The sequence below is a fragment of the Ranitomeya variabilis genome, chromosome 2 (assembly GCF_051348905.1).
Source record: "Ranitomeya variabilis isolate aRanVar5 chromosome 2, aRanVar5.hap1, whole genome shotgun sequence".
Lineage (NCBI taxonomy): Eukaryota > Metazoa > Chordata > Amphibia > Anura > Dendrobatidae > Ranitomeya > Ranitomeya variabilis.
The window spans coordinates 276939278-276961218 of record NC_135233.1 but is presented as its reverse complement, the minus strand read 5'-3'; the positions used below and the strand labels follow the sequence as shown (position 1 = coordinate 276961218).

The window sequence follows — 21941 nt, the reverse complement described above, 5'->3', positions numbered from 1 at the left end:
GTCCAATCAGAACCAGGGTGTGCCTGGGCTTCATCTATGAGTCTCCTGTCTAGAGTAATTACCTGGCTATTTAACCAACTCTCTGCCCCCTTAGATTGCTGCCACTTGTAGATGTGATCAAGAGGTGTGTGTTTGCTCTGTGCTCCCAGTTTTGTATTCTGATCTTTACTGCTCAACTTTGGATTTGCCTTGACTATCCGTTCGCCTAGCCTTTTTGCCAAGATCCATTACCTTCTTGGAACTCAGACCTCAGGCTGTTACCTGACTATGCCTTTGTGTCACCTCTGTGTCTATGACGTATCCTCCTGGCTTTTAGTGCGTACCTCTTGACTACCCAGCCTCATGGATTCTTCGTGAGTAATATCTAACGTCACACTGCTCTTATCGTTAGCTGGAGTTTGCCAACTAATCTCTTACAATCTATGTTGTAGTGTGACTTTTTATGCTTTTGTATGCTTTCTTCCCTCTTGTCTTGTTTCTGTCTCCAACCAAAAACTGAAAGCAGTTCATTTACATATTTGATTAGACTCGTTTCTGATGAACTTATCACCCATACTTTGTGTACTTTGTGTTGACCTTTCTTTTTCTTATGATCTTAATTCCGCACCTACATTTTGTGTTCTCGTGTTGGTATTAATATGTTTTTAACATCAATAGTATGTTTGAATTGTTAGCATATGATTACCTGACCAGCCTCTACTTATTTTTCCCTTTGGTCAACACTATGTCAGTATCAACACTGTTACGAAAGGAAAGTGTGGACAAAAACTTTGAAAAGTTGCAAAATGTTTGCGCAATGCTAACTTTTTTTATGGTCTGGTGTAGGATGGGGTATGGCAACCACCACTTGTCAAATTCATGAGCGGAGACATTTCTTATGCCACAAATCTTACTCTAGTCCCTAACTGGAGAAAGATTTGTGGCAAGGTATATGGAGGTTCCCTCCACTTTGCACTTCACCTGATTTATTAAGTGACATTCCCCTCTTAAAGAATCAGGCACCTTGCACTCCACCTGGCCCACTCATCAAGACCGGCATGAAAAATGCTAGTCTTGATGAGTTGGGGTCTTTGTGCCTTATTGTAATCACCATTTGTGTTACATTTTGAAAAATGACTAAATCAAGCTTTGATAAAAAAAAAAAAGTTTAAAAAAGCAGGACTTTCCCCGGTTTTAGTAAAATAAATTCACTAATATTTAGGAAACTCCCTGAGGAAGCAAGCATACGAAACGCTGGGGGTGCTGAGATCTTGGATAACAAATATAAAATGATTGTGTCAATGGGGTGATCCCAGAATCTACTATTTCTCCACATTCTTTGTTGTCTTATAATTTCTCAAAAAGTAACCCAACAAAATCCTTTAAAAACTCATTGGCTAATTTCTTACATTCTTCACTTATTGTCACTCCAGCTCCTCCATAGTTGTGTCTCAACTCAGTATGAAGTTTGTGGTCCTTCAGTGCTGCCCATGTGACCACTGAAAACTACATTTCCCACAATTCCCTGCTCAAGGCTCCCTCCCATGCACAAATAACATTAACTACTTACGATATTTATTATACATATATGTATATATTTGTTTGCACTAAAAAAGTCACCGATGAAAAAATGATAGTTAAAAAATGACACACTGACCACAAACACTGATGACACTCAGATCCAAAACACTGATACAATCAGACGCTTTTTTTTTTAAGTACAATAAAAATCACTAACATTTAATTAAGGCCTTATATAGGATAAAATGGAAATCATAGCATAAAAATACAAATTTGTAATTTAATGTATTTACGGTAGTTTAGCCAACAATATTTATGCCACAAAATAATCCATACGCAGTAAATGTATTTTGTCCAACCTACACAGTTGCTATATCACCTAAGGACAGCAGACCCCATTTGTTTCTCGCACAACCCCCCTATGTGGGACTTGTAAATAGAAGCTAAGTGCCCATGTACAGAAAGGTTATTTGGGGGTCTAAAAGCAAATAGTTGTGGCAACTATGTCACTGAGGGTGCTTGATGGTTGTGGATGGATTTTTAGGTTCATTTTTAAAATTATGAGCATATCAACAAAAAAAATCAAGAAACAAATCACAGTTTTAAATCGTTTATTGTAGGAAAAAATGGACACAGTGAAGCAAAAGAAACACTCTGCTAGAATTGCTGTTCTTGTTCTTAGGACTTAGTAAAAAGTTGTATGTGCCCCCAAATTGTACAAATGAAAATTACAGGTCGCCAAGGAAAGAAACCAGCACTTATATAGCTCTGCAAAAGGAAAAATTAACTGGGGTTATCATATTTTGGTGACCTAAAAAATAAATGTTTTTATAAAGTGATTTTAGACCAAAAATTTAAAAATACAGTGAGCGTCATAAAATAACAATAGAAGTTATATGTACCCTAAAATGGTGCCACTGAAAAATCCAACGCTGCACACAAATATCAAGCCTTCAAGAGCAATGTCAATAGAAAAACAAAAAAGCAATGGCTCTTGGGATGCATGAACGAGAAACCACATTGTAATTAAAGGGAAAAACAGGCTGATCCTAAAGGAGTTAAAGTCCCTTTGATTTCAATGGCACAACCCCATGCTACAGCTGTGCCATCAAAAACACTGGAAAACTCAAGACCTCTTATAAGGTACTAATTTCTACCAGAAATAGACTGTTGAAAATGCTTTTTTTCCACTCTGTTAAAGAGGTCATCCACTACTTTTAGATTGATGACTTATCTTCAGGTTAACGTATAGAAGGTATACGGTTCTCCGGGTTATGGGGTGAGGTGCCCAAGAATAGAGTTCCAACCTGTAGATAATGCAACAGAAAAGCTTGGCACTCAAAAGATTGCAGTGAATGAATGTCTGATCAGCCAGGGGCCGACACCCAGCACCCCTGCTGATCAGCTGTCATCGGTGGCAGCGGCAGCAGCAGCCCCTGGCAAGAAGAACTCTCTTGCCGAATTGCTCCTTCTACTCTTCTACTTCTAATTGCCATTGCTTGGTACTGCACGTTCATTTCCTATTCAAATAAAGATGAGGCAGCTTGGCAAGTGGCTACTTCCTACCGGTGGCCGGCAACACTGATAACAGCTGATCGGCTGAGGTGTTGTACCCTGGCCGATCAGACACTGATGACCAATCCTAAGGATAAGTCATCAATAAAAGTAGTGGACAACCTCTTTAAAGAGATTTTGGCCCCATCCTGTAGTATCTCACTTCTCTCAGCACCAGTATATAATGTCACATCCTGCAGTGCATTACTTTGCTTCTCTCAACCCCATCCTGCACTTCATTGTTCCATTCAGCCACTCTAGGTATTGTATCATCCTGCAGTGCATTGCTCCTCTCAGCCCAAATTCTGCAGTACATCGCTCTTCTCAGTTCTATCCAGCATTGCATCATTTTCCTCAGCCCCTCTCTATATGCTACCATCATACAGTACATTATTCCTCTCTGTCCTTATATAAACAGCCCCATCATGCAGTACATTGATTGTCTTAGCCCTGAAGTTCTATATTCAATGGCATGTAAAAGTTTGGGCACCCCTGGCCAAAATTACCGTTATTGTGAACAGTTAAGCAAGTTGAAGGTGAAATGATCTCTAAGGGCAAAAAAATGACACATTTAGTTTGTATTTTAGACAAAAAAATAGTCATTTTTTACATTTTAAAAAGAGATTTGTCCACTCATAAGTTTGACCAAGGATTCGGACCTTAATTAGTCTATTAGAGTTGTGGTTTGTTCACGATCATCATTAGGAAAGGCAAGGTGATGCAAATTTCCCAGCTTTACAAAAATCCATCCTCCTCTAACCTTGTGCCAAAAAACAGCAGCCATGGGTTCTTCTAAACAGCTGCCTAGCACTCTAAAAATGAAAATGGTGGAGGCCCACAAAGCAGGAGAAGGATATAAGAAGATAGCAAAGAATTTTCAAGTTACTCTTTCCTCAGTTCTAAATGTAATTAAGAAATGGCAGTTAACAGGAACAGTGGAGGTCAAGATAAGGTCTGCAAGATCAAGAAAAATTTCAGTGAGAGCTGCTTGTAGGATTACTAGAGAGGCAAATCAGAAGCCCCAATTGACTGCAAAAGACTGTCAGAAAGATTTAGCAGACTCTGGAGTTGTGGTACATTGTTCTACTGCTCAAAGACACTGGCCCAAATATGGCCGTCATGAGAGAGTCATCAGAAGAAAACTTCTCCTGCATCCTCACCATAAACTTCAGCATCAGAAGTATGCAAAAGAATATGAAGTTGAAAAGAGGATGGCATCTACAAATGAATAATGATCCTAAACACAGATCAACAATAGACTATCTCAAAAGGCGCAGGCGGAAAGTTTTACAATGGCCCTCACAGTCCCCTGATCCGAAGATCATTGAAAATCTGTGGCTAGACCTCAAAATAGCAGAGCAAGCAAGATGACTCAGGAATCTCACAGAGCTGGAAGAATTTTCCACGGAAGAATGGATGAAAATCCCTCAAACAGGAATTGAAAGACTTGTCTGAAAGCGTTTACAAGCGGTAATACTTTCCCAGTGCTACTAGGTAGTAACTGTTGTGATTCGGTTCGTGGGCTCCCCCGGTGGTCTCTTGTGGTACTGGTGTCCTGCAAGCTTTGCCTTCTCAGTTCACCTGTTCCTATCAGGATGTGGGAGTATCCTATTTAACCTTGCTCCTAAGTCATTCTAATGCTGGCCATCAATGTATCCAGAGTGATTCTGTTGCATGTTCCTGCTCCCAGTTTTCTGCTCAGCTAAGTTGGACACTTTAGTCCTTAAGTCTATTTTTGTATGTTTTGTCCAGTTTGCACTTATGTGAATCTCTGCAGCTGGAAGCTCTTGTTGGGCTGAAATTACCACTCCGGTGTCATGAGTTGTCACATGAGTTAAGGTAATTTCAGGATGGTGTTTTGAAGGGTTTTGCAGCTGACCGCGAAGTCCTCTGTTGTATCTTTCTGCTATTTAGTTAGCGGGCCTCTCTGTGCTAAATCTGCTTTCATACTACGTGTGTCTTTTCATCTGCTCTCACCGTTATTATATGTGGGGGGCTGCTATCTCCTGTGGGGACATTCTCTGGAGGCAAGCCAGGACTGTGTCTTCTTCTACCAGGGGTAGTTAGTTCTCCGGCTGGCGCGCGGCATCTAGAGACAACGCAGGAATGCCCCCTGGCTACTTCTAGTGTGGTGTGTAGGTTTAGCATCGCGGTCAGCTCTAGTTTCCATCACCCGAGAGCTTGTCCGTTTATTCTATGCTTCTGATGTTTCCTTGCCATTGGAAACCATAACAGTATGGCCAGCCCAAATGTTTAATCTATAGGCTGAAGCAGGAGAGAAAAGGAACTGTGTGAAACCTTTTTTTTTTTTTTTTTCCTTCCTCTGAAGTTGCACTCCAGCTCTAATTGCAGTCTCCTGTTTTCCTCTCCTCTTAACCCCTGAATGGCTCAGACTTTATCTGTTGAAATATGGATCCCCAGAGTCTGGCTACCAATTTGAATAATCTTGCCTCTAAAGTTCAGAATATACAAGATTTTTTGTTACATGCTCCTCGGTCTGAACCTAAAATTCCTATACCGGAGTTTTTTTCTGGAGATCGATCTTGTTTTCTAAATTTTAAATACAATTGTAAATTGTTTCTTTCGCTGAGATCTCATTCTGCTGGAGATCCTGCCCAGCAAGTAAAAATTGTTATTTCTTTACTGCGGGGTGACCCCCAAAATTGGGCATTTTCATTGGCACCAGGGGATCCTGCGTTGCTCAATGTGGATGCGTTTTTTCTGGCTTTGGGGTTGCTTTATGAGGAACCAAATTTGGAGATTCAGGCTGAGAAAGCCCTAATAGCCCTCTCTCAGGGGCAAGATGAAGCCGAAATATATTGCCAAAAATTTTGAAAATGGTCTGTGCTTACTCAGTGGAATGAGTGCGCTCTGGCGGCAATTTTCAGAGAAGGTCTCTCTGATGCTGTAAAAGACATCATGGTGGGGTTTCCTGCGCCTACTGGTCTGAATGAGTCCATGACAATGGCAATTCAGATTGATCGGCGTTTACGGGAACGCAAACCTGTGCACCAGTTGGCGGTGTCTTCTGAAGAGGCACCACAGAGTATGCAATGTGATAGCTTTCTGTCCAGAAGCGAACGACAGATTTATAGGCGCAAAAATCATTTGTGCTTCTATTGTGGAAATTCTACTCATGTTATATCAGCATGCTCTAAACGAACAAAGAAAGTTGATAAATCCTCTGCTATTGGCACTTTGCAGTCCAAGTTTATTTTGTCTGTGACTCTAATTTGTTCGTTATCTTCTATTGTTGCGGATGCGTATGTGGCTTCTGGCGCCGCTTTGAGTCTTATGGATTGGTCCTTTGCCAGGCGCTGTGGGTTTGATCTAGAGCCTCTGGAAGTTCCTATACCTTTAAAGGGTATTGATTCTACACCATTGGCTAGTAATAAACCACAATACTGGACACAAGTGACTATGCGTATGACTCCAGACCATCAAGAGGTGATTCGCTTCCTTGTACTGTATAATCTACATGATGTGTTGGTCCTGGGATTGCCATGGTTGCAAACTCATAACCCAGTCCTTGACTGGAAAACAATGTCTGTACTAAGCTGGGGATGTCAGGGAAATCATGGGGACACATCTTTGGTCTCCTGTTTTTTCAGAATGTGGTTCGGCTGCATGGTATTCCGGAGAATATCGTTTCCGACAGGGAATCCCAGTTTGTGTCCAGATTTTGGCGGGCGTTTTGTGCCAGGATGGGCATTGATTTGTCTTTTTCGTCTGCATTTCATCCCCAGACAAATGGCCAGACGGAACGTACTAATCAGACCTTGGAGACTTATTTGAGGTGTTTCGTGTCTGCTGATCAGGATGACTGGGTCTCCTTTTTGCCGTTGGCTGAGTTTGCCCTTAATAATCGGGCCAGTTCTGCCACTTTGGTCTCCCCTTTCTTTTGCAATTCAGGGTTCCATCCTCGTTTTTCATCTGGTCAGGTGGAGTCTTCGGATTGTCCTGGAGTGGATACCATGGTGGATAGGTTGCATCGTATTTGGGGGCAGGTGGTGGACAATTTGGAGTTGTCCCAGGAGAGGACTCAACGTTTTGCTAATCGCCATCGTCGTGTTGGTCCTCGTCTTCGTGTTGGGGACTTGGTGTGGTTGTCCTCCCGTTTTGTCCCTATGAGGGTCTCTTCTCCTAAGTTTAAGCCTCGGTTCATCGGTCCTTATAAGATTTTGGAAATTCTTAACCCTGTGTCTTTTCGTTTGGACCTCCCAGCATCCTTTGCTATCCATAATGTCTTCCATCGGTCATTATTGCGGAGGTATGAGGTACCACTTGTGCCTTCTGTTGAGCCTCCTGCTCCTGTGCTGGTTGAGGGTGAATTGGAGTACGTGGTGGAGAAAATCTTGGACTCCCGTGTTTCCAGACGGAGACTTCAATATCTGGTGAAATGGAAGGGCTACGGTCAAGAGGATAATTCTTGGGTTACAGCTTCTGATGTTCATGCTTCTGATTTGGTCCCTGCCTTTCATAGGGCTCATCCAGATCGCCCTGGTGGTTCTTGTGAGGGTTCGGTGCCCCCTCCTTAAGGGGGGGGTACTGTTGTGATTCGGTTCGTGGGCTCCCCCGGTGGTCTCTTGTGGTACTGGTGTCCTGCAAGCTTTGCCTTCTCAGTTCACCTGTTCCTATCAGGATGTGGGAGTATCCTATTTAACCTTGCTCCTCAGTCATTCTAATGCTGGCCATCAATGTATCCAGAGTGATTCTGTTGCATGTTCCTGCTCCCAGTTTTCTGCTCAGCTAAGTTGGACACTTTAGTCCTTAAGTCTATTTTTGTATGTTTTGTCCAGTTTGCACTTATGTGAATCTCTGCAGCTGGAAGCTCTTGTTGGGCTGAAATTACCACTCCGGTGTCATGAGTTGTCACATGAGTTAAGGTAATTTCAGGATGGTGTTTTGAAGGGTTTTGCAGCTGACCGCGAAGTCCTCTGTTGTATCTTTCTGCTATTTAGTTAGCGGGCCTCTCTGTGCTAAATCTGCTTTCATACTACGTGTGTCTTTTCATCTGCTCTCACCGTTATTATATGTGGGGGGCTGCTATCTCCTGTGGGGACATTCTCTGGAGGCAAGCCAGGACTGTGTCTTCTTCTACCAGGGGTAGTTTGTTCTCCGGCTGGCGCGCGGCATCTAGAGACAACGCAGGAATGCCCCCTGGCTACTTCTAGTGTGGTGTGTAGGTTTAGCATCGCGGTCAGCTCTAGTTTCCATCACCCGAGAGCTTGTCCGTTTATTCTATGCTTCTGATGTTTCCTTACCATTGGAAACCATAACAAGTAACCATGCAAGGTGCCCAAACTTTAGAATTTTTGTAATTTTTAAAATGTACTAGTTGAATATATATATATATACATACACTGTGTGTATATATATATATATTGTCTAAAATACAAAGGAAATATGTCATCTTTAATGTTAGGCCTTTTAGAGATCATTTCATCTTCAACTTGACTTGATTAACTGTTCACAATAACATTAATTTTGACCAGGGGTGCCCAAGGTGACACACATGATCACCACACGTTACATTAGACATGGCCAGAATTTTTAATGCAAGTATATTACAAGTCTTCGCACATTGCCAAAGCATAGCTTAGGGACAAAGAAAAAAAAATATTGGACTACCCGTTTTAACAACAAAAGTTTTTTTAAATTGGAAACAAGGTTTCTCAGAAACAGCTGTAGCAAATGACTGACCTGATTTTTTTTTGCAGAAAATCATTTATTTTACTTACCAGTAATATAATGTATAGTTGTCTGACTGCCCATTCCAAAAACAAGTTAAGAATTTATCCTTGTTGACAGCACAATTCAGCTCTGTGTCACCTAACAAAGAAGTGTGAAATCTGAGTAAGTGGTGTAGTTATACCAGTCAGTACATTACAGCTGTCATTCCCATGTGTAGAAAATATTGTTCTGCTAAAATGTGAGTAATTTTGTTGTTGTTGGTGCTGTGTTACTGTTAGGGTATGTGTCCACGTTCAGGATTGCATCAGGATTTGGTCAGGATTTTTCATCAGTATTTGTAAGCCAAAACCAGCAGTGGAACAATTAGAGGAAAAGTATAACAGAAACATATGCACCACTTCTGCATTTATCACCCACTCCTGGTTTTGGCTTACAAATACTGATGAAAAATCCTGACCAAATCCTGATGCAATCCTGAACGTGGACACATACCCTTATAGTTATTCATTTACCACTATATACAGCAGGGGTGGGGAATCTTTTTTCGGCCAAGGGCCATTTGGATATTTATACCATCCTTCGGGGGCTGTACTAACTCCGCCCACAAAGTACATCCTGACTCTGGCACTGGTTTCAGGACGTAATCTTTCAATGCATGCCCTTCAATGTTCAGTAGTGAATACTGTGTGTGTGTACTACTACTAACAGAGCAAGAAGAAATTAATGAGCTGGTTGTAATCAAAATACAGCTCCCTGCCCAAGAATGCGGTCCCTGAGAATCTGCCCGGGGGCCTGATAAAAGGTCATCAAGGGCTGTAAATGGCCCTGGGGCCTGAGGTTCCCAACCCCTGATATACAGTATAAAAGGATGTAGAATTGTAACGTGTGTAAGGTGGCATTGGCTACTTAGTGTTCATTTCCATGTAACATTATTATTTTTCTATTAATATATTTCTATTATAGGGAGGACTAGTAAACCTTGAGTGTCCTCCATATTCATGAGCTCCGTATAACCTCAACCCCTCCAATGTATGCAAAAAGCTGTCAGTGACATTTGGTTACCGATTCCATTTAACAAGAAGATAATAATAGTAAATGCAAGTCAAACACTCCTTTTATTAATTTTCTTAATAGGGTAACATCCTGCTGTAAACCTCTATACACAGGAAATAAATTAGGAACGGTTACATTGTCCTCAGGTCTGCTTGACTTCCGATGCACATCACGTTAGGCTGTTTCTGCTAGGCTTTTACTACAGCATATACCTGGTCCAATAGGTAAATTACCTGTTCTAGATAGTTATACTGTAATGTTTTTACTCATTTTTTGAACTGTTCTCTTTTTGTCTTTATTTGACTCAATTATATAGATAGGATCATATGGGCTGAATTTATCGGAACCATCCATGCTCTCTAGGATTAAGCGAATTTGGAACCAGCACTGATCATGCCTCCAATGTAGTGTTTAGTCAAACCTAATAAAATATGTACAGATGGACTGTGCTCAGTAGATGATGATGTCAAAGATATGAATATTAGAGTGAACCCCTCACGTGAAAAAAAAAAGCTATTAACCAGCAGATATGGGTAAATCAGCAGGTTAATAGCGTTCTGGACCTGCCCATCACTGGCTCTTAGACCCCCACAGCCAGAAGGCAATGAATGTTCTTTCCCCGGGTAGAGTTCGGGCTTCCATCATGGGAGCAGCTGTGGCGTTCGTTTAGTCACCGCTCTGTATATAGAGAGCGGCAGCTGTAACCACTCCCCAGGCACTGACTGAGCTGTTGTCGGTCAGTGCTGGGGTTGCAGTTACAACCACTGCTCTCTATACACAGAACGTTGACTGAACCTGCGCAAGTGACGCCCCTGTGCTTAAACTCAAAAATTACTGTGAAGAAAAACGTTAATTTCCTCCCTTTATCAGGGGTCTAAGTGCCAGTGCTGAGCAGGTCCAGAATGCTGTTAATTATCAGATTAACCCCATATCTGCTGGTTAATAGTGTTTTTTTTTCATGTGACAGGTTCTCTTTAAGTATGCAGAATAATGAAAGAAATTGTCCACTACTTAGACAACAAGTTCTCATTCCCCACGCTTGGCCTCCACAAAATGATGAAGCCCATACACACCTCCTGTGCCGGCACCATTTCCACGGTGTTGGCACTCACTCTCCTCAGAGATCTCATGCGATGTTGTGACATGTGATTCTGGCGCCAAATCAGCGCTGGCGTCACTGTCCCTGCCTTCGTACAAATTGAGCATGAAGCGTGAAGCATGAAGATCAGTCAGGGATCAGCTGCAGTCCGGACTTCCTCTTCATGTTCTATATGTCCAAAGGCTGGTACAGTGACATCAGTGCTGATTGGGCGCTGGAGTCACAAGTCACAACACCGCACGAGGACCCCGGGACCGCGAATGGCAACACCGCTGGAACGGCATCAGCCAAACATTTTGATCAAGAAGGGGTTGTCTTAGTAGTGGACAACCCCTTTAACTATTCAAAATGGTACAGCGTCGGACTGGAGCACCTTGGGCCCACCAGAGAAAATCATTCTTGGGGCCCACTATGTAGCTACATAGAAATAGATACAAGACCACCAATTGTGCAGTAAAAAGCGCTAATATCAGGGTATAATATAAGGTAGTTCACGTCTTAATTATGTAGCAAGGGTTTGGGTAGCCCCCTCATAAAATATAATGCGGTCCCCTCTCATAGAATATAATGCAGCACCCCACAAAATATAATGCAACCCCCTCAGGTATGACGCAGTCCCCACCATAGAATATAATGTAGCACCCCCATAGGGTATAATGCAGCCCCCCTCATATAGTATAATGCAACCCACCACAGAATATAATGTAGTCCCCTGAGAGAATGCAGTTCCACCACAGAATATAATGCTCCCCCCATAGAGTATACTGTAGCCCCCTCATATAGTATGATGTAGCCCCCCATAATATAATGTAGTACCCTGAGTATAATGCAGTCCCCCCACAGAATATAATGTAGCCCCCCCAGGGCCGTATTTAGAGTTTCTGCTGCCCTAGTCACTTTTAGTGCTGCCTCCCCCTTTGGTAAGTATGACACTATCGGCAGTGACTTTGGCAAGAATCGCTGATGTGAAAGTCGCCTTTTGCAGCAGATCCGGCAGTTTTTCTGCATGTGCCGCATAATGGATCACTTACAGCAACACTGCGTTCGGCCTCATTCATTCCCTATGGGATTTGCGGCACTTGCCGTGATCTGGCAAATGTGGTACCATACCTCCCAACTTTTGAAGAAGGGAAGGAGGTATAAAGTTTTAGGCCACCCTCTGATCACACCCATTTCACAACTAGTCACACCCATATCCACGTCCCAACCACAGCCATTTAGCACTGCTGATCACACTGTTTTATACACAATAACTATAAAAAAAAAAAATATGGCCACACAGTGCTCCATACTGTATAATGATCCCACATGATGCTCAATACTGTATAATGGCCACACACAGTTCTCCATACTGTATAATGATCCAACATGATGCTCAATACTGTATAATGGACACAAATGATGCTCCATACTGTATACCGGCCACACAGTTCTCCATACTGTATAATGATCCCACATGATGCTCCATACTGTATAACAGCCAAACATGATGCTCAATACTGTATAATGGCCACACAGTTCTCCATACTGTATAATGCTCCCCCCTCCTGTATGCATAGCTCATCTCCCTCCCATCCCATATGCATGGCTCATATTCCCCCCCCCTGTATGCATGGCTCATATTCCCCCCTGTATGCATGGCTCATATTCCCCCCCCCCTGTATGCATGGCTCATATTCCCCCCCCCCTGTATGCATGGCTCATATTCCACCCCTGTTTGCATGGCTCAGTCATATTCCCCCCCTGTATGCATGGCTCATATCCCCCCCCTGTATGCATGGCTCAGTCATATTCCAATCCCCCCTGTATGCATGGCTCATATTCCCCCCCCTGTATGCATGGCTCATATTCCTCCCCTGTATGCATGGCTCATCTCCCCCCCGTATGCATGGCTCAGTCATTTTCCCCCCCTGTATGCATGGCTCATATCCCCCCCCGTATGCATGGCTCATATTCCCCCCTGTATGCATGGCTCATATTCCCCCCTGTATGCATGGCTCATATTCCTCCCTGTATGCATGGCTCATATCCCCCCTGTATGCATGGCTCATATTCCCCCTGTATGCATGGCTCAGAGGCCCCCCTGTATGCATGGCTCGTCAGTCATATTCCCCCTGTATGCATGGCTTATCTCTCCACCTCCCCTCGCTCCTGTTCCTATCTTGCATGGAGCGCCGCCCCGTCCCTCCGTCCCTCATACTCACCTGTCCCACACTGCACGGCCGCGCCGACATCCCTCGTGCTCTGTCCCGACTCCCAGCGCAGCACCTTCTTCCTGCCTGAGCGGTCATGTGATACCGCTCATTAAGGTCATGAATATGCACATATTCATGACCTTAATGAGCGGTACCACGTGACCGCTCATTCAGGATGAGCTGCAGTGCAGACGCCGAGACCAGGCATCGCTGGAGCAGGGTGAGTATCGTCTTCAAGGAGGGTGGGAGGCGGGCGGCTGGGGGGGGGGCCTGGAGCAGTGGGGGCCCTAGGCAGCTGCTGGCCAGTATGCCAACAGGTGTCAGTGCCTGGGCCCACCGGAGAATCCTCCGGTTCTCCGGTGGGCCAGTCCGAGCCTGCTGCACGGCCACGCCGACATCCCTCGCGCTCTGTCCTGACTCCCAGCACAGCACCTTCTTCCTGCCTGAGTGGTCATGTGATACCGCTCATTAAGGTCATGAATATGCACATATTCATGACCTTAATGAGCGGTACCACGTGACCGCTCATTCAGGATGAGCCGCAGTGCAGACGCCGAGACCAGGCATCGCTGGAGCAGGGTGAGTATCGTCTTCAAGGAGGGTGGGAGGCGGGCTGCTGGGGGGCCCCCTGGAGCAGTGGGGGCCCTAGGCAGCTGCTGGCCAGTATGCCAGCAGGTGTCAGTGCCAGGGCCCACCGGAGAATACTCCGGTTCTCCGGTGGGCCAGTCCGAGCCTGAAATGGTACCATATAATCAAGAGAAACAGGGATCCCCTGTTATTCCCAATGCTGAACATTGAGGGGGCCACATACTCTTGTAAGCTTTCCATGCACAGCAGCGCTCCAGGTCACTCAGCTATGGAGAGGACATCGGCACCTGGTCCTCCTAATCACCAAGTTTGATCAGCACTGTGCAGAGTAAAGTAAACGTTAAAGGAAACCTATGTCCATGAAAATGTTGTGCAATCTACCATATCAAGTTGTAAAGCAGGTGGAGTTTAGCCAAATTGATATATAGTTTTGTGCAGTAAGATACAGTGTGACTTGTATCCTAATATTTGAAGCTCCTGCTCATCCAGGGCTTAGTATTCGAGCAGTTTTACTGATTGTGTATACAGAGATAGCTGCCAATCAAGGATTCAGACTGCCCACCGGACTCATGAGCCATAATGTGCAGAGATTTACATTGATCAAATAGAAGTTCTTTTTATTTTTTTCCCATGAACATATATCATTTTCATTAGTCCCTTCTGCTGTACAACATGATGATTTAAGATTGAAGATGGAACAGCATGTTCGAAATGAAAGGCAATGTAGGGGTTATAATTACCTTCCATGTCATGTCGATGTCAAAGGTATCAGTCAGCACAGCAGTGAAACAAAAAACATAAAATTATAATTGCAATGTGTCCTGCTCCATTCTAGTCTTCAGGGCAGGGCCCAGTTACGCCCATACTCCAATCATGCCCACTATTCATTTGATTGATCTCCCATTTACATTCACAGGCTGCGCAGGGCGCCAATCAAGTGAACAGTGGGCATGATTGAAGTACTGCCATGACTGCTCATTGCGGTGCTTCACCTTAATGACTGCAACCAAATTGGACACAGTGCGATTTTAATGTTATTTTCTGAGTTCCCATATGACTGATACCTATGACAGTGACATGCTCTGTAAGGTAATTATAACCTCTAGATTGCTAGGCCTTTATTTATATATGGAATTTTGACCTAGCAGGTTCCCTTTAAAGGGCCTTACTCCATACACTCTAGTATGAAACCTGCAAGGAGCCCAACAGCAGAACAGAAAGCGGAAACAATATTTCACTATTTATGGTTTCTTCTTCATTTCACATCGGCAACATAAAAAAAAGTAAAATTGAATGTAAAAATTCTTAAAGATAGCCTTTCACCAAATGTTTCGTGTTGTACTGGACACATGATGTAATAGCGGCTGCAGATGGGAATAATCCCTTCTGGTGGGGGCGGATTCTTTTGCCTCTTAGTTGCAGAGATATTAACAATCAAAGTATTTGGCACCCAATGAGTTAACTTTTGTTAAGTCCAAGTGTGTATTTTCACTTGGGGCGTGTAGTTCAACACGTGAAATTTGGTATAATACTAAATGAGGCTGTCAGTCAAGGTACTCCTATGTACGTATAACTATAAGGTGAAGTCTATAGTGTAGCTCTGTTATACACCAATCAAAGAGGTTCAATGCAAAGGGATGAACTAAGAGCATATAGAAAAGATCGCACAAAGAACCAATAGGTGATACAACAAAAATAAGTTTCCTCTGATATGCTTGCGCGTTTCCGCAGGTGTGTAAGAGGAGGGCATATGTAGAGATGGACTAGCCTTCCTCTGGCACGCCTGCCAAAACACGCGTCGGGGTAGTGGCACCGCAATGTGAGACTAAGGTAATGAATACCCTATTATTTGATTGCTTAACCTCCTGCTGCAAAACTCTTACCTGCATTATTACTGATATGACTCTTTCTTAAGATATCAGCTGCTAGTTATCTGCTATTTATCCTGTTATTTATCCTATTCTTACAGCTATCTGCTGATGTCTTTTGCTACTCCCTATTATATGGTCTGCCTTCTGCATTTTGTACTATATATCTCATACTCAACCTCGCTTAATTGCGGTGTCTCCTTTTTGGTCATTTGCTGTCATCACCTCATTCCACGGTATTTTAAATATATACCTATATTACTGTATCCCCTATTGGTTCTTTGTGCAATCTTTTCCACATGTTCATATGTAAAATTTGGTGAAAGGTCCTCTTTAAAGGGAACCTGTCAGCTCAATCTACCTACCCCAAGTCAACTACATGTTTAGAAGTGATATGTAAATGAGGTTGAAAGTGCTCTGGGCAGACAGAGCACTTTCACTGTCTTGGCTCTCAGCTTCATTCTCAGCCTAACTTCACTCCTCCACTAGGTGACTGACATGCTGCAGAAGTGCTAAATCATCTAGTGGAGGGTAGAGACCGACTAAGAATGGAGTTGGAAGCAGGGGCAGTAAAAGTGCTATCTCCTGCCCGGAGCACTTTCAGCCTCTCACTTCTAAAGCCGATTTTTCTGTATCAGAATTGGTTGGGGGGAGAGAAGGAAGGGTACAACAAGTTGACAGTTTCCATTTAAGCTGCAAAACCAAAACCCTAACCTATTAGCTGATCTCTTAACTAGGCCAGGTCATCTATCACAATATATAGTTGACAATGGCAGACAAAAAATAAATGATATTTTAGTTTTTTTTTTTATGTGATTGAATATATCATATATAATTAAAATTATTACCCTGCACAAGCGAAATATATCTAAAAATAATTGACAATATGGTGCAAAGTAAAGAAAACTATGAATAAAATAAGCAGAACTGAAGAAAATGCAATGGAGTTTCAGAAATGAATAATCTTTTTTCATTCCAGTTTCTTTGCCAATAAAAAAGGGTTTCAGTTAGCTAGTATTGTGTAATGTAAGAAGAGTAGAATGATCTGCAGGACACTGCTCCAGTGTCTACGTCAGTCCTCCGTAGCCGCCAGACCAATGCGGTGAAAAAACATCCTCAGCTGTCACTTGAATGACAGCATCCTGGGTGCCTTTTGTGATTACAGAGCCTTCAAGTTGGCATGACGTTGGTGACGCCAAAGCAACATCGTGATGTCGTGTGGGCCTTGTAATCCCAAGAAGTGCCCAGGAGGATACTGACAAACCAGTGCTAGCCAAAGAAGTTTGTGCCGCTCTGATCCGGCTGCCATGGAATACTGACATGGTCGTCGGTCAAGGATTTTGCACAACTTTTCGCTCAACTCTAAAGAATAGCAATAAATATTTTCCAGAATAAACTACTTATGTGGCATTTACGTTAGCAAAATGGAAGCTGAAAGTAGTTTGATTATATTCACCATTACATAAATAAATACAAATCAAAACAAGTCATTGTCTTATTGTCTTCGCCAAATCATTGAGTTTTTTAACAATTTTTGAGCCAATAGTTACACAGTACTTAAGCAATATATTATGCAACCACGCCACCCTACAAAAGATGGACCATTGTCTTAATAAAAGACACTCTCTTGAAAAACAACCTGGTGTGTGTGTCTTTTATTAATCATCCTACAGAAGTGAAATCCTGGGTACACCAATGCTGATACTTAATAGGCTCCGACATAAGAAATACCATTTTATTTTTGCATATACATAAATGAACAAGATTTTACAGTTTAATATTAATATTTGTGTAATTTTGGGAGCTACTACTAAAAATAGGAATTAACGAGGATCATTTGCACCAACTACTATATTTTTCTCTGTCGCCAATGACGGCACCACGGAGAGAGGGGATCCGCCCACCAAGGACAGGAAACCTACAGATAAAAAGGGCGGTACCACTCTCCCGCATCAGTTGGTTTCCTGTCCTTGATGGGAGACCTACAGGCTTACCAGAAGGAAGATCGTCGTGGGATTCCGGGGCCAATCAGTCCGACTCAGGCAGCTGGGGTCCCTCTGCCTCGGCTGGTGTGGTCACCCGAAGCGCCACCGCTGGGGCTAGTGGGCCTCTAGGGTGTGCGGGGGAGGTGACATGGAGTTCGCGGTCACCTCCCTAGGTAAGATGCAGCAGCGGCAACATCCAGGGGGGTCCCTCTGTGGTTGCGGGAGGAGCGGCGCGGCTCTCCCTTTGGAAGCGTCAGCCTGCACACTGCATAGCCGACCGGCGTGCAGGGACCGCGCGTTAGGGCAGGCTGCAGGCTGCAAAAAGACCGGGAGCTTCGGTGGGCAGCGGGTCATGTGCGGCACCATCTTGAAACTGCACGTTGGAAAGAGCGATAATGGCACACTCCGCAGGCACCGGAAGAGGCGCTTCTGCGCAGGCGCATAATTGAATCAAGCGGTGGGAATCGCCGCTGCATAAAAAGAGGCTGCTTCATTAATCCGTCGGTAAAGGAACCGCAGCACGAGCCGCAGCGCAAACCGCAGCACTAGCCACAAAAAAAAAGATGCCGCAGCAGCGATAAACATACAGGGGGGTCCCTCTGTGGTTACGGGGAGAGTGGCGCTCTCCCCCCTGAAGCATAAGCCTGCAATCTGCAAAAGCCAGGGCCCCCGGTGTGCAAGGGGAAAAAAAAAAAAAAAGCCGCATGCTGCCTCTCCCAGAATCTTCTCCAGGGAAACACCTGAGCTCAGCCTACTTCAGTTGCCAGGCCTGGACCTCATGGGGGAGAGAAAATCATTGACAGCAATGCAGCACTCCTGATGGGACGCCGCTTCCCCTTATGATGGGCTCTCGGCGTCACCAGCTCCCCCTGTTTTTTAGCAGGTATGGAGCCAGCACAGGTAAGTGCATGGTGGAATGTTCTGTTGATAGCTCATGCATTTGTGCAAAGCTGTGCTAGAGCTTCATATGTGAGGTATGTTTTCACATATACACAGCCAGACCTTGGACCTCTAGGCTATAATAAGGCCATATGTCCAGGCTGCATCTCGTGATTTGGCTTAAGTTAGTTGCATGTCTTGTCTGCGCAGAGCCTTATGATTAGACTTCAAAGTGACCTTTGGAAGCATGGTTTTCACTTTTTTTTTGTGAGGGGGGTCTGATAAACAGGTGTCTCACTTTTCTTTGCAACTTAACTACTCTATGCCTTGGGAGGACATATAGTGTTAATGGAGCACTTTGCCTCCATGAAGACTGCCCTTCAGCTGCGACTCATTAGTTAGCTCCTTCGGGTGGGGTCAGTCTGACAAATGAGATGTACTATTCAGAGTGGAGGCTTATCCGTATCTCTGAGAGATTGCTCTTTTGCTTGTAACTATGTGCCAATTTTCAAGCATGACTGTAGCTCTATGCTTTATATTGTGTGTGGCTGAACATCATATAATAATAATAATAATAATAATAATAATGGTCTTTATTTTTGTATAGCGCTAACATGTTACGCAGCGCTTTGCGGACCTTGTCATCGCTGTCCCCGGTCTGTTCACGGTCTGAATTCCCTATCGGTGTGTCTTTGGGGTGTGGGAGGAGGCCGGAGTGCCCGGAGGAGACCCACGCAAACACGGAGAGAGCATGCGGGCTCTTTGCAGATGTTGTCCTGGGTGGGATTTGAACCCGGGACTCCAGCGCTGCAGGGCTGGCCACTAAGCCACCGTGCTGCCCCATATCATACGGCATCATGATACTTTTATGCATTATATTGAGTGCAACACATTGCATCATGTTTCCTCTATGCATCGTATTGAGTGCCTCTGTGTGTCATATTGCATCTTAGAGCCTCTATGCATCTTACCGAGTGCCCCTGCATGTCATGGTGCCTCTTTGCATTATATTGCGTGTCTGTGTATCATATTGCTTCTATGCATTATGTCGTGTGTACCTGTATCATGTCGCATCATAGTGCTTCTATGCATTATATTACATGCCTCTACGTATCATATTACATCATGGTGCCTCTATGCCTTATATTGCGTGCCTCTGTGCATCATATTGCGGCATGGTGCCTCTATGCATCTTCCTGAGTGCCTCTGTGCATCATATGGCATCATGGTGCCTCTATACATCATACTAAGTGCCTCTGTGCATCATATTGCATCATGGTGCCTCTATGCATTATATGGCATGTCTCTGTGTATCATATTGCATCATAGTGCTTTTATGCATTATATTGCATGCCTCTATATCATTTTGCATCATAGTACCTCTAGGCATCGTATTGAGTGCCTCTGCGTGTTGTATTGCATCATGGTGCCTCTATGCATCGTACTGAGTGCCTCTGGGTGTCATATTGTATCATAGTGCATCATACTGAGTGCCTCTGTGCTTCATATTGCATTATTGTGCCTCTACGTATCATATTGAGAGCCTCTGTGCATCATGTTGCATCATAGTGCCTTTATGCATCATATTGAGTGCATCTGTGCTTCATATTGCATCAGTGCCTCTATGCATCATATTGAGTGCCGCTGTGCAGCATGTTGCATTATAGTGCCTTTATGCATCATATTGAGTACCTCTGCTTCATATTGCATCATTGTGCTTTTATGCATCATATTGAGTGCCGCTGTGCAGCATGTTGCATTGTAGTGCCTTTATGCATCATATTGAGTACCTCTGCTTCATATTGCATCATTGTGCTTTTATGCATCATATTGAGTGCCTCTGCATCATGTTGCATCTTAGTGCCTCTATGCATCATATCGAGTGCCTCTGTGTATCATATTGCATCATGGTGCCTCTGTGCTTCATGTTGTATTATAGTGTTTCATATTGCTTCTGTGCATCATGGTTCACAGTGCCTCTGTGCATCATGTTGCATCATGTCGCATCTTAGTGCTTCATGTTGGCTTTATGCATTGTATTGCATTATATTGCATCGTGGTGCTTCATTGTGTTTTTTTGCTTCACATTGCACATTGATGCATAGCCCCTCCATGCATCAAAATGTGTGCTTATGGGCATCTTATTGCTTCAGTGCCCCTGTGCCTTAGGGGGTATCATTAGTATCATAGTACCTCTGTGCTTCCTAGTACTTCGGGCTTGGTATTTTCTTTTTTGGCTCTGGGTTAGACCTTCTGATTTAGGTTATGCAGCCACGCACAAGGTATATCGTGGATCTACCATTTCACATTTTTGTCTTGGGCCCCAACTCTGGCTTATAGAGTCCTAGTGGTTTTGTACCCAGTTCCAACTTCTGTTGATTCATTCTTTACAACAGGGCTTAGCTGAGCTTTGCTTGAATTGGCTGAGTAAATTAGCAGTTCTTCCGTATGGAACAGTTTTTCTCAACCTATAAAGGGACATACTACTGTCCTGGGAGCAGAAAATACCAAGAGGTGGAAGGAAAAAATCCTTACCAATTCCACATGTGACAATCAGGCTGGTTTCCTTGATTAACATCCAGTAGACAGATTCTCGTCCCATAAGTCTATTGTACTATGGTTACCAGGGATGGCATGTCTGCCTTTGGCACCTTGTGGCGAATCAGCACCTCTCTGGTGGGAAGAATCCTGTTTTTCTCTAGCCATAGAGTATGGCTACTCCCTCCATGGCTGATAACACTGACAAGCTTGCCTTTTAGGATATGTATATGTGTGTAATGTCTGTAAAATAGGAGCGATGATCCACGTTTCCCTTTCAGCGTTTCTAATGAGAGGCCAACTCTGGTAATGTTAGGAAATATTACCTGCCGGATTGTGTATTCCTTAGTTGCAATAATATCCAACCCTTGTTTGGGGTTTAGACACCTAAGGATTCGGAATAGACGTGATCTCCTGGATGAGTAATGTGTGTACATCCTAATGCTCTGCCATTATCCATGTACTAACTGTTATTGGTTTGATCTTCCCGCAGTCCAGGACCGGAGGCTAGTGGCACGCGCGGGGTGAGAGCGCGCCCTTATGACGCAAGCAGACGCCGCGGTGCATGACTGGGTAATCCAGTCTGAACAGGCATGTGCTTCTCCAAGTCCCCTCCTCGTGGAAATATAGAGCAGGTGGTCGGGGGCCGGTACTCTGAGGCCTAATATGTGGAAATGGTCAAAAGGCTGGTCACCCAGACTTCTCTGGGCATCTCCTCAGAATATTAGCCATAATATTCATTGTGAATGTTTCCAGGAGTGGAGTAGACCATATAGGAACCACCTTTCAGGTTCCAAGTTAGAAGAGGGAGTTTCCAATAACAGCTGTCTAAGAGTTTCTGCAAGGAATTGGAACAGGGGCTAGCCACAAATACTTTAAAAGTTCAAGTCTTGGCTTTAAGGGCCCTGTACAATTCCGACCCGGCTGGGTATCGGGGATATCCAGGTTCATCAAAGCGTTGACCAGGTCTAGACCCATCCCCTCTCGG

At 44.0% G+C, this 21941-nt stretch overlaps 2 protein-coding genes across 2 annotated transcripts in view; both read right to left on the bottom strand.

Moving 5' to 3' along the window:
* FOXO4 (forkhead box O4) overlaps positions 1–21941 on the bottom strand; it is a 291021-nt gene that overhangs the window by 82705 nt on the left and 186375 nt on the right. The gene's annotated exons all lie outside the window — the stretch shown is intronic.
* IL2RG (interleukin 2 receptor subunit gamma) overlaps positions 1–21941 on the bottom strand; it is a 109617-nt gene that overhangs the window by 68967 nt on the left and 18709 nt on the right. Inside the window, exon 2 of the mRNA XM_077284985.1 lies at positions 8796–8886. Coding sequence (XP_077141100.1) covers positions 8796–8886 — 91 coding nt within the window. The remainder of the gene's footprint in view (positions 1–8795; positions 8887–21941) is intronic.